This window comes from Terrapene carolina, unplaced genomic scaffold, assembly GCF_002925995.2.
Source record: "Terrapene carolina triunguis isolate 2854851 unplaced genomic scaffold, T_m_triunguis-2.0 Scaffold95, whole genome shotgun sequence".
Lineage (NCBI taxonomy): Eukaryota > Metazoa > Chordata > Testudines > Emydidae > Terrapene > Terrapene triunguis.
The window spans coordinates 47,829,867-47,843,800 of NW_020664446.1; the positions used below are offsets into that span (position 1 = coordinate 47,829,867).

Consider the following 13,934-nt stretch of genomic DNA (forward strand, 5'->3'; position numbering starts at 1 on the left):
AGGAAGTTCAACATCCCCCTTTCTATGTATACAGAAGTCAGTGAACTAGAGAATTTGTTTGTCAGTTCAGGAATACAGCAAAATTTCTTGAGCTGTGAGCAAATTCAAACCTGTTCCTTGAGCAAGTCCAGTGTTTTTGTCTGCATTTCTTTCCTCCAGCCCTTGCCTTCTATTCAGGGAGAGAACAGACCAGGCATTGGGGAAAGAAGAAAATTTGCACGGAAGCTGAGAATACGAGGGACCATGGTGTTCTCTCTGCACTTCAGCAGAAAGCTGGCACTAAAGCTGTGGGCACAAGCTCATTCTGTAGAGGTAGTACAGAAAACCATTGCACTTGTGCTTTGAGTCTTGAACTGAATGAGCCATTTTGGAATCTGTGTCCTCTGGTTTCTACTCATTAGGTGCATCACCTCTTAAAATTGTACAGACAAGAATGTCATTTTACAGACCACCACAACCCCTGCACTCTCCCCAAGTTCTCTATATGCACCTGAAGGTGAAAGGCTGGAAGTTGTGTTCCATTTTCCCTTACCACCAGCTATTTTTAGTGTAACAAATTGTATAGTTCAATTGACTGGCACTTTAATGTTTGTGAAGACTATTTTCACCCACTGTTATGGTGTTGATTATGACTTAGTTTTTTATTTTCATAGCCTTGGTGACTGATTTACAGATGTAAACAAATATTTCCTTTGTGCAATTAAATACTGCCCACTAGCATTACTTCCATTCATGCACCTCTGAAGAACAGGATACTTTTTCCTCAGGTTTTTTAAGCAATGTAATTTTTTATATAGATACCCAGAGTTAAATTTGATGCACCTTGATTAGTTATGTAAACAAAATCTAAAAAATTCCCCACAGAACGAATAACTTGGTTCCTCCATAGAAAGTTTATATATTTCTCCTGATTAATCTGAGGTTAATATTGTCAGGAGACAAGAGTGTGGCACATCGATCCATCTAGATATGGTGTAACTTATACACCTCTCCATTAACAAAATTGTGCATAATGAAATGCTTACAATCTGAATGCATGATAGAAAGCATCTTTCAAGCTGAAGTGGCAGCCATCTGGCAACCATAAGTTAAGTTCTGCATCGTTTATGGCATTATAGATACTTATTACACATAGCATTACTTCAAAACCCTGAAGGATTGTGTTTGAAATGTTTTCCAAGCAGTCATTTGGTTTGAAACGTCAGGAGAAAGACGCAAGAGCTTGCATTTACCAATTTATGGTACCCTGAAGCTCTATGATTAAGTGTATTTCACAGTGACAGTTGCTGTAATGCCTTTTCTCGAACAGTAAGATTGTGTTAGATGTTGGCTGCCCTTGGATCATCATTGTCCTGGTGGTTTTCCCTTTTCTCATTTGCTTAACTACCTTTCATGAGCACTTCTCATGGTCTTCGTTTAGCTGTTCATAAGTCCTTTCAGTATATCTTCAGAGAGCTCCAGTAGAGGGAGTTCAGGTGATGGAATGTCCAACGGAGGAAGATTAGGTATTGGAATGTCCTTAGCCTTCCCTGCACTTGCTGCAAACTTCTGCCAAGTTGAGGCTGAAGTAGTAGCAGTTTCTGAATGCTGCTGTAGGCCCCATAATTCTGACTTCTCCACAAAATCAGCATCTACATCCAACTCCTTCTCTACTGGAGCTTTTTGGAGTCTAATCCTTTCTGCTTTTAGCTGTTTATTTTCTCTCCTTAATCTCTCATTTTCAGCTACAAGAAATTCCACGTGCCGTTTCAAATCTGCAATTTTGGTTGCCTGCTCCTCTATTATTGTTTTGTCATCTTTTGGGGCTTTGTTCCCAATACACACTTCCAATTGCTCCTCTCTTTTCTGAAGCAGAAATAATAGTGTATCTGGCTCCCTGTCAAAGACACCCTGAGTTTCCTGTAGATGCTTATTTGCAGAAGGACTGTATTTCTGAGTAACAGGAATCAATATGTTGTGGTCTTCAGATTCTTCAGCTGATGGTTTATAAGAGGTCTGAAGATGTGCAGCTATATCCTTGTCTGCATTCTGTTGGGCTTTTAGCCTTTCCTCTCTCTTTGCCCTTTTCCACCTCTCCTGGATGAGCAATAACTGTTTCATGTGACTATCCCTTTGTAATTCCAGTGATAATTGAGCCTGTCCAAGAAAAAGAAGATTGACTGAATTAACACATAGGCCCTAATACTGCAAGCATATATTTGTGAGTAAAGTTACAGACATCCTTAAGCGTTTACAGAATCAGCACCTTAGCATGCCCTGGATGGGAAACCTTTCTCTCTAGCTTCCGCAATGCAGATTCAGGCATTTATGCCATCAAACTCACTGTAACTGTAGTCTGTGAAATGGAAGTGTTGTGTGTGACTACTTAATTTTTGAACTTCTGTAATTTCTCTTTCAATCCATATGGAGACTTCTGAAGGGAGGAGGTAAAAGTTTGATTGGCCTGTGATAATCCACAAATGTACTTGGGATGAGAGGTCATGCTTTATCTGGCCAGTAATTCAACACATGTGTTTTTTAAATAAGAAGCAAATCCTTTTGTTGTAGAATATAGCTAGACCACTGCATTAATGACACCACCACTAAGCAGCAGAGATTGCTACAATGAGATTACATCAGCATTTTCAAACTGACCCTCTATTCTGAGTCCCTCCAATTGCTGGACCATTGGGGTGGATGTTCCAGGCTTGGCTAAAAAAAGTGTTCCATTTTTGATGAAATTTTCTCAGTAGTTTAGCTATGTTTAAACTAAAAGAATAATAGGGGGAGTGGGGCAATGTACTTTCCCCAGTCGTAGTGGCAATTTTATAGTCACTGAATCAGAGAGAGAGCACGACTTTACAGCCTGGTGACTCAGGCACTCACTTGAAGATCCAAGTTCCCACTCCAATGACTGTTCCAATAAGTGGAACAGCTTCAGCGGGAGAGACAGACAGACCTCCCATGGAGGTGACGCAAGTTCAAATTCCTGCTCCACATCAGGCAGAGGGGGAACTGAACCCAGGCTTCCCATACCCCAGGTACAATGCTCTAAGCACTCTGTTTAAGATTAAGGAAGGCTTCCTCTTCCTCCCCCACCACACACACAAATGCCCCACAAAGCCTGTTTCAGGTCCAACAAACTATTCTGTCTAACCCAAAATGGATATTCTTTAGTTTGCCCCAAAGAGAATTCTCTTTTCTTTTGTGGAACTGCCAGCGACTCACAATAAGGGGTTATTCACCCAGCTCTACTCCACCCTCCTGCTATCCCCAGCTACTAGATCAGCTCTTTGGGCCTTGGCATAAAGCCAGGCATAAATTAGAGCAGTGCAGCTCATTCAGAGTAGGTAGCATGACTATATGGTGTCAGAGGTATGATCACACAATTAGGACATAGTGTAATGGGCACATGCCCAAGGGCCAGAGTTAGTGTGTTTGTACAATAATACCTTCAACATTTCCCAGCCGTGGAATGCAAACTAAATGCAATCTCACCTGCTCGGATTGTGTCAGCTTCATGGCTTCAGCAAGGTATGCTGCACAAAAAACAAATTGGTAAACGCTTAGGCCAGGATTGTGACAATTAGAACATTCTTTTCTTGAAAGCTAAAGACTAACACATTTAAGTATTTTTAAAAGTTTTCAGATCTGATCATTTTGTTCACTGAATCCACACACAAAGAGGGGTTTACACAGGCAAATTGTTGCTGGGAATATACATACTGCTTTTCAAATGCGTGTCTCCCCTGAAGAGCTTTAAGCCTACATAGTATTAAAAGGTAAATTACTTCCATATCATCTTTGAAGCGAAGTCTCTTTGCTCATCATGGTATAATATGCGTTGCACATTCTCATGTACGGTTCTAACTGCTTCACCTCTAAGGAGAGCACTACCCCCCACGCAATTTCATTACTGGTACAGCCTTTTCCAGATCAACCCTAAAGTTTGCAGGAAGTCCCCAAAGGAGCAGCAGCAGCAGCATCTGTCCCCGCAGTACATAAGGAAATGACAAAGCTATGGGCCAGAGTCTGTCTTACATCCATTTAAAGAACATATAAATGAAATACAAGAACACTCTACAGTAGAGTACCACACTTTTCTTTGACTGCATTACTGATAGGGTAGGGAATCAATATCCATGGCTCCAAACCTGAATAAAAATCAATGCATTTTTTATTTAAATGCCTTTTAAAAATTAATTCTATTTAAAATTAATTTTGAATTTTACAACCTCTAAGGCCTAAATTTACTATAATCTATTAAAATTACTTCAGTATTCAAGCAGTACATATTTACTGACATTTTAAAGAAAGCCAATCCACTGAACTGCTGGAAGTCACTTGCTAAGCACCTGGACCCAGAAGTGGTTGATGTGCTAAGTCAGCTTTTGACAGCAGTACCCTCTTCTCCAGATGCAGAGAGAATTTTTTCTTCTTTTCAGTTTCTTCTTCTAGTTCAATTCAGTGACTGGGGCAGGAATACAAGCTTCTAAGCTCCCTCTCCCCGGAAAGTATATTAAAAACAAACCCACAGCACTTGGAGCAGCCACCTATCTAGCGGTCCTCCATACGAGACCCAGAAACTGCACCTATTCAGCCAGTTGTGCCTACTAATGCGGCCACCTCCCAGCTCTCCAGAGCAGATCTTACCTGTTAATAGGCAGCAGCTGCACATTCACAAATCAAATGTGAACCTGAACACAAATCTTTGTGAATAAGGATGGAAGACTGTCAATCATAGGGTGGGCCTGCAAAACTGAGCTCATTACCCCTGAACGTTGAGCTTTCTTGGTAAAAATTGCTTTACCAGCAATAGAGTCATTAAAAACATTAAGATTGCTAACCACCAACTGACTGTTTAGCAAAGATTTGTGGCTAAATATTTCCCACATTATGCTGATAACTAGCTACTCCAAGTAAGAAAGGCATGAAAGGTCAAAATTGAAGTGAAATTAAAGGCCACATTTCCGAGAGGCTTCCCACAGGGCTTCCAAACCTGTGTTCACATTTTTTGCATGTATAAAAACAGCATTTGTATATATGCAAGTATGTATATAGTTAGTTGGCCTGAGCAAGTTTCAAGGCTGCTTTTGAAAACTGGATCATAAATATCTTATGGAAAGGTAATGCTCACCAGCTGCTTTTTTGTGACAAGAAATTGCTTCTTCGTATTTCCCTGCTGCCAACAACCGGTCTGCTTTTCTACTCTGCTGATGAGCCTTAAAAGAAACAAAATTTTATTTTAATCAAAGCTGAAACTAGAAATGACTGGAACTGGTTTTTATAGTAACTAGCACCAAACAGATAATCAGGTGTTCACACATCATACATCTTCAGAGTCTTAACCCAAGATCTCCCATTCCAGACTTTGAGAGGCAGAGAAACAATTTCCTATAATGCTCACCCACCGCAGGACTTTTGTGGACAAATGTACTGTGCAGGTATGGCAAAAGTTTAAGGTTTTATCAAGTGGCAGTGACTGTAAGGCTTCACACAGAATACCAAACATTTACACACTTGCAGTGGCAAACAAGTGTCTTAGGGCAATGGTCCATGGTGTAAGGAACCAGCCACCAGTGGCTATATTGCCATGAGCTACTGGAAACAATCCTCCAAAACTGCCCTTATTGATTCCTATGCTGTGGAGTTGTGTGCCCTAATGTGAGAGCCTGGAATCTTCTCATAAGCAATGTGTGAGATCAACCACACATGCACTTCTCTTGTGGGACCATAGTTCCCAACAGCTTTTCATTTCCTTCACGATCCTGAAGAGCTCCCTGCACTCAACGCTGACAAAATAAGAGAAACACTATCATTTGATGCTTTACATAAAAGCCTTCAACTTGGTTAAAAGTTTACAAAATTCAGCATAAGTAGCCATACTTTAATAGCAGTAAGCTGCTTCATGGCAACAGATTAAGAGTAGAAGAGTTTTAACAAAGAGCATGATTTAAGAGATACTGTTTCTAGAGAGATGGGTTTTTTGTTTATGGACCCTATCAGTTATGTCAACCCAGTTAAGACATTTGGGTCGGTAGGGTAGTTTTTATAACCCAGTATTGACCTGTGTGAACAAAGGCTCAGACTAGACTCCAGGATCTTTGTGACAATATTTAAGTGGCGTTTACCCACTTAGGGCTTGTCTATATGGTGATTTAGTGCAATCTACTCAAAACACGTGATGGGACTTTTACGGGATAGCAGCAGGATCGATACAGCCACTCGTTGTGTGACAGGCTCATGTGCTGCAGATTCACACGCCAGCTTGCACCAGGCACTACATTGCTGTATAGATAAACCCTTAATATTGTCAACATCCCACATTTTTGCTCATCCCCACATTTGTCTGAACACGGCAGAGGAAGGCGATTCCTTTTTTCTGCCAATATTCCAAGGGAAAGATACTGTTCTATTACATCTTTCCATAAACTCTCACATGAGGCTATACCAAGGAAAAGAGTTTATTCTCCTGACAAACCAAGGAGTGAATTCACAAGTATGTTAACCCAGAGCAGTGTTTGCTTCACAAATAGCCATTTTCTATGCTTCACCCTTTGGCAAGAGAGGTTGGTTTGTGCATACAGTAACTTCATTTACTAAAATGCTCTTGAGAAAAATAGGAGCCCAGCTCAGAAAGTATATGAAATGGGACATTAACAGGAAATGAGCTTGGTATCTTGCATTAGTAATATCTGTAGAACCCTCAACACACTCAACTTTACAACTAGTTCTGTAGTTTCCCAAAGTGACAGTTTCAATATCAAAATGGGTAGTCTTGGCCTATCCAAGAGACAGGTCCAAAGAAGCCAGGTCAACTGGAAGAGGAGACATTCTTAAGTCTTGAGAAGAAAGAAAAAAGTAGCAATTTCATTGATCAGAATTAAATTCAGCAAAACAGAACCCCAGTACCATTTATGAATTAGCCTGGAATAATTTCTGCATAAGAATTTTCTACAGAAAGTGTCATTTAAAATTATGGTTAAATAGCTAATCACAGCAGGTAAGCATGTGAAAAGCCTTAAAAAAAACATAGCCTGTCAGATATTGTTTAGGCATGTCATACTGCACTCCTGGAGAACAGAGGAGCAGACAAGTTTCTAATATGGTTACAATGAAGTTGTGTAACAGAGCATCCTCTGGCTGCAGTAGAGTCCCTTTTAAGGGTAATCTCCACATTTTTAAGAAAACATGGAGACTTTAGGGAAGCACCAAACATCCCTCTACTTGCTCATTAATTTTGATGAGCCACATGGGAAGTCAATATTTCCTTTGAGTGGGATGATTAAGAACAGTAAGACTGCCGCCTTTGAGGTAAGGAAAGATAGAAACATGCTTGATTACTAATCTAAGGAACTGAACAGCTACAGCTTTAAGTGGTAAATAGTCACATGACTCTAGCCTGGGTGAATAAGAGCAGTCTCTCCCAAGTGATCCCACTCTACTGCTAACTGCTGATAGAAGACTCCTAGGACAAAACAAGTAAGTCCCTATGTGATTTTTAAAAGGTAGATTTGTGAATTATTAGTTTTCGAACAGAGCAAATCTATTGTGGTCTCCCTGGAGCAACAAGTTGACAGAAAGTCCTCTTTCCTTATGCATGCTTTATTTTCCTGAAACACAGTGGAAAAGTCTCTCTGGAAAGACTTTAGCCCACATAGAATGACTTTGCTTGTTTGAAGATATTCGGAGTTAATGGTAGAGCATCCTTCGGAAACTAACAAAACTTTAACAAGATACGAGGCACAGACTGCAATAGGCTACACATGCTAAAAGCTACAACTGAAGTAAAAAAACAAACTAAAAAAATGAAGCAAGGAGGGCTGAGGAAAGTAACTTCAGGGAGGGTTTGTTTTGTCAAACTAACAAATGACAGAATTTAGAAGTATTAAGAGCAACCTGTGTTCTGTTGCTAACACCAACCAGCTTCACTACAAACATTAGTGGGGGAGGTTCTTTTATAATGAAGCTATTTTGGGCAAAGGAAAACCAAGAAATAAAGGGGGTCCTACAATTGTAGACATGACTGAGGTTTAGTGGAGGTGACCATCCAGTAGAATTTATACAGATACAGTTCTAAGACATAACCCTACAACTAGACTAGTAGGATTATAATCCCACTTACTCAAAGTTAATAGAAACTTTGGGACCAGGAAAAACTCTGGAATTCTCTGAAGGAGAGAAGGAGCACAAGCCCAGCATCACTGCTCCCTTAATGGGCTGCGAGATGGTGCTAGATGTTAATGGAGAAGGAAGGAACTTATTCCTAAATAATACACAGCTGTTAATTCAAGAAGTCACTATAGCTGAACCAGTAAGTATTAGTGACCACAATATAATTAAGATATTCTTTCACAGAAACAATCACCAAAAGCTAGCACTGTGAGACTACCCTTTAGAAAGGAGGATTTCAAGCAGAAAAAAGTCAAAACCCTAAAGTCAGGCTTGAGGAAACTAAAATCCTTAGGCTATTTAGGCATACCATGATGACTCAGAAGGCATGCACAACAAGAAGGGGGATGCAAACAGAAAATGGTATAGTTAAAGGACTAAAGAAATTTGAGCCAACAGGTATCCTTCAGAAAAATGGAAATGCAGCCCAAGTGAAGCCAATAGAGAAAAGCATACTATTGCAGACATGTAAGGAATTAGATACGCTAAGCGCAAATAGCCAAATACATAAACTAGAAACTCTAAGTATCAGTTGCAGAAAGACTACAAGAGAATTTTCAGGTTTGCTGGATAAGCAGGATGTTAAAGGAGCAATTCAGGTGCAAAAGGACACTGCAAAGTAGCTAAATTATTTTTTTATCAGTTCTCTTCATTGTGGAAATAGGCGAGATGCTCAACTTCTCAGGTGATACAACAAACTGAAATTTTTAAAGTCACCAGGAACATATGGTATTCACATCCAAGAGTTAATGAATTTTAGAATGAATAGTCTGAGCTGCTAACAAACCTATGCAATTTCACTAAAGTCAACATTCTACACTGGAGGAAAGAAAATATTGTACTTTAGAAAAAAGTTACTGGGTGATCCTGGCTTTCAGAGCAGTGAGCCTAATTTCAACAGAGGGAAAACTGTTAAAAGCTGTAACTTACTTATAAAACACTTAGCCCTTATCTACACTACATAATACTTATGGAAGTCATTGCCACAAGAGAGGCCAAGAGCTCAGTGGGATTCAAAAAGACATTGGTTGTTTCCAGGGATGAGATGATTCATAGTTCCATCAGATAAGATACAAAGTTCTACGTTAAGGGTAAAAACCATACTTCAGGTTATAGTCACTCATTAATGAGGGGGTTAGGAAAATATTCCCCTATAAGCAGGTCATTCCATTATTTTTTTATTTGTAGGGTTTCTTGCACCTTCCTCTGAAGTTGTATTGGCCACTGTCAGGATGCTAGTGGACAACATATGTCACTACTTTCTTTACAAGAACTCCTATAGCACACACAAGAGTCTAGAGATATTTTTGTCTGGCACTATAAACAGGTATGGTGATCACACTGCTCTTGTGGTCAGACCATCTCCTTGGCCTAATTCATACTTTTGTTAGTGCAGAAGACTTTACTTAATGGTCTGCTTTTAAATGTCAGGAAGGGGCACTACTAAATGGTGACTCCTGCCCAGCCACCCATAGTTATTACCTATTTACCACTCAGAACCAAAATTGATGATCTCTGTCTTCTAAACCCCCACTAGATCTTTCCTCAGTTGCTGACTGCAGTCCTATGTTTACTCAACTGCTTAACGAGGTTCTGGAGTGACTTCTCAACCTCTATGGCTCCTTCCTCCAGCACAATCTTCTTAACTTTCAGCCTGATTGGATGCCCATCCCATCACTAAATTACCCCTTATGTATGATTATTCACTTGTTTCTTGCTTGTGAGCAAAGATCAACTTCTTACTACTTGGTCTTAGACCTTCTCTACATGACATAACTTTAAATCTCAGATTAGCCTTGGTGCCAACCTACTGCAAAATCACTATTTCAGTCTGAGTTCCTTATATCAATTTAGCTTAAATCAGTAAGGAATCTACTTTAAATCTATAAGGCACACATTAAAATAGTCTCTCTGTACAATAGGGTTCCACCGATTTAATTAAATCAGTACTTCTCTAATGCAGACAAGGCCGCGGTGTGCATTTTATCCTGTTTCTGTAATCCTAAAGTGTTTCCTTCCCACATGTCTCATATCAGGGGGTAGCCGTGTTAGTCTGTATCTACAAAAACAACAAGGAGTCTGGTGGCACCTTAAAGACTAACAGATTTATTTGGGCATAAGATTTCGTGGGTAAAAACCTCACTTCTTCGGATGCAGTGAGGTTTTTACCCACGAAAGCTTATGCCCAAATAAATCTGTTAGTCTTTAAGGTGCCACCAGACTCCTTGTTGTTTTTGCACATGTCTCATGTCACTCATATAAGTATTCTAGTACCAGGGCACAGCCAGAATTACTCCTTATCCCAATCTTGATTTGATGAATCAGTTATTCATGCTTTGATTCCCTCTAATATTCTTCCTAAACAGCTACAGCCACTTTTAGCAGTCCAAAATCTCCTGGCCCTATGACTAACTCTCAAAGTACTGAAATACTATACACCAGTGAAGGAAAGACACTTACACAATACTGTACACGAGTAACTTCAAGTGTCTGTGTTACCTGCCCATCACCTTTTATTCTTAGGGTGTATACATAGAAAGACGGGGGATTTTCTAATGGGTCTAACACCATATTTAACTCACTAGCAGCTGTTATATTATTACTCCGAGCTGACGTGGCTAGAGGTGGTTTCTAATCAGGGCTATGATGCGATTTTGAAGAATGTGCACCGCCAGGACCGACCAGACAATGACTCCACGGGTCCTGCATTTCCCCAGCACTGGGACCTGCCCGGAGCGTTTGTTTACTGTCCCGCTGGTGGGCACCAGAGGCTGGAGTTCAAGGCCCCTGCCGCAGGGCGCGAGGGGAAGGTGCAGCCGCTACTAGCAGCCTCCTCCACCTCAGCCAGCAGGGCCTTGTCCTCGCCAGCGACACTCAGCCCCCCGCTGTGCCACGGGGGCAGCTCCTCCCCCTGCGGCGGTGGAAGCCGCAGCGCAGCCGGGGCTCCGGGGCGTTCACCTCCCATTGCCCGCCCCAGCACCGACTCTTTTCGCGCTCCGCACCTGCATCGCCAGGCGCCCCCCCTGCCAGCGGGGCAGCCGCCGCCCGCCCCGGCGCCGCTGCCCAGCGACCCCTCCCCGCCCGGGGCGCGGCTCACCAGGTTGAGGGGCCCCTCCATCACCTCCATAGGCGGTGGGGGCTGCGGGCACATGAGCTCTGCGGCTGCGTCCCGGCGCCCCGGCCCCAGGCTCTGTCTCCTGTAAACACCGAAACACTTCCGCCTCAAGCACGCACGCAGTGGCGTCACCGCGCCGCCCGGAAATCTCGCGAGAGCCACGTCCAAATGCGCAAATCCCACGAGAAGAGTGGAAGGTCTCCATGGTAACGGGCACTGAGCCATGCTGTGGGAGTCGGCAGCGAATTTTCATTGGCTCGGAGGCGCGACTCGAACATGAGTGGTCCGGCTGCAGCCTCCCCGGCCTGCCGGCCGCGTGTGCGGGTGTGGGAGGGCGGGCTCTTTAGCGGAGGGGGCGGGGCAGAGATGCCACCTGGCCAGGCTTCCCCAGCCTCCTCTGAGGCGGGTGTCCGGGGTATCCGCATGGGTGCGCGCCTCCCGGGGATATCCATGCGCGCGCCCCCGCGCCCAGGGGTAGCACTGCTGTAAAGGTGCTGGGTCCGTCCGCCGTCCCGTTTTATCAGCATCACCCCCGGGTTTTGTACCCCCAGGCCGGGGGAAAGGACTCGGGAGCCGCCTGTGACTCCTCCCACTCTAAGGTTAAACGCGGGATCCTCCATATGGCTCTAACCCGTCAATTGTTCTATCAGAATATCGTCCACATGTAGCCGCTCCTACTGCACACGCCAACATGCCTCCCGCAGCACGAGGGCTGCAGAAATCCAGGTCGAGAACCTGCATGTTGCTGGAGGTGACCGAATTTAGGCCCCGAGACTCCCAGATTCTAATATTTTGGTTCACTAGGAGTGGCTACACTTGTCATTAATGTCCGTACAAGAGTATTTAAATTCTCTGATTTATTATTATTACTAGGATAAAAATGTGAAACTGTAGATGGACGTTTCAAGCGTCTTCTCTAGAATTCAACTAACTTGCCATTTGGGTTGCCAATGTACATACAAAATTTAAGTCTAATAAATAAATCTTGGGAAGAGGTTCTACGGAGAACTAAGGATCCTTGAATGTTTTTCCTAAGGGATTTTCTGTTAAATGTCTACTCAGCGACAAAATTGTTGTTATTGGTACTGCAAAAAAGAGACTTTGTGACTTTGTGAATCTTGAAAAGAATGATTAAAATTTAATTCTCATTGTTAGAAACATGTGCCTCATAAATCTGTTCCTGTAACCATCATAATGTTTTTATAGACATTTTTATAATGTTATACTATTCTGGGTCATGTTGAAAAATAAAGTTGAAAACAGTTCAATGTGCGAGTTCTCATGGAATTTGTGAAACTCCTTAATCACGTTGCTGGCACAACACTATAATGCTCTGCTGTAAGAGGATGTAACATATTTAATTGCAGTGTAATCTTTTCAGTCTTTTTTGTTATGTGTTTCAACAGTGCCTACCACACTGGGGCACTAGCCTTTGAATGTTACCACAATAATACAATATTTGTACACTTAGTGATATGCGTTTTAGCTGATCAGCTGTAGTTTCTAAAAATCTCCGCTAGGGGTCTTCAAGGACCATCATTCTTTAAGTGGATGATGATTTATCCTAAGTGAAGGAATGTCTGCAGTAGTTGTATGACATTTGATTGAGTGGAAAAAGCTTCTACCGTTGAAGTACCCAGTGGAAATTACTGATTATCATTCAGAAAAGTTCTTGATTATTTACTTTTGTAGTGTGCACGCAGTTCCAAAGGAACACTATTAATTTTAAAAAAATCTTGGAAATCAATTCATTTCCTACCTTGTGACTAATAATATTAAAATTAAAGCATTTTAAAAATACAGGTTACTTGTCACCATTTATCTCTTTGTTATATTTTGCATTATTCTACTATGACAAGGAAGTATCAGTGAAATCAGTTTCACTTTCAAGGTTTTAGTGCAGCAATCTTTGGGCTTCAGCTATTACAGGAGAAAGTTTTGATTTAAAAAAAGTTTTCCTGTGTTTTTATTTTTAATTACAAAACCATTTTTAGTGGTCTTAATTTTCATAAAAGTAAGACTTCTGTGTATAACCAAAGTTAAAAAGAGGATCAGAAATAATTCTTATGGTGAGAGAATAACTAAAAATATTGGTCTCCTCTAACAGTAAGGACCCAAATCTTTTGTAATGTGAATAAACAAACACCACCAGATCCTTCTTTGTAGTTGCTTTTACACCCTTTTTCTGCAGCACAGAATTTGGTGTAGCACCTTTATTCATAAATATCCATGCAGAACAAAACTATGCTTCACATGCCTCTGATGCTGGAATCAAGCTGTCTATGAAAGGGTTACAACTAAAAGAGAAACACCATCATTTGCAACTGTAATATAATGATGAAAGTGAGATTCTTTCTGGTACTTCAGTGAGTTTTTTTGCTGTACTGTATACTGTGGTAATGCCAAAGTGGGGCCTTCCAGTCAGGAGCACGGTCCTGTAGTGCTAAGGGCTGTACAAACATGGAAAGACACATGAAGAGTTTATAGTTTAAGACAAGATGACACAGGTGAGCACTAGTAACAACAAGAGGAAAGGATGATGGTATTTGTTCTGTTTCTTTGCATTTGGTTAAGCTCTCTAATGAACCAGAGACAGAAGGAAGAAAAAGAGAGACAAAGTAGCTTCAGGGATAATACTGTTAAAATAAAACAACTCCTTCTGTGATTC

At 41.5% G+C, this 13,934-nt stretch overlaps 1 protein-coding gene across 1 annotated transcript; it reads right to left on the minus strand.

Moving 5' to 3' along the window:
* Positions 1–235: 235 nt before the first annotated feature.
* On the minus strand, positions 236–11,338 carry NRBF2 (nuclear receptor binding factor 2). The gene is made up of 4 exons (XM_024209270.2): positions 11,249–11,338; positions 5,117–5,201; positions 3,478–3,518; positions 236–2,136 (listed from the first exon to the last, which is right to left on the minus strand). Exons 1-4 carry the CDS (start codon positions 11,300–11,302, stop codon positions 1,417–1,419), a joined length of 900 nt encoding a protein of 299 aa, XP_024065038.1. The 5' UTR covers positions 11,303–11,338; the 3' UTR covers positions 236–1,416.
* Positions 11,339–13,934: the final 2,596 nt, after the last annotated feature.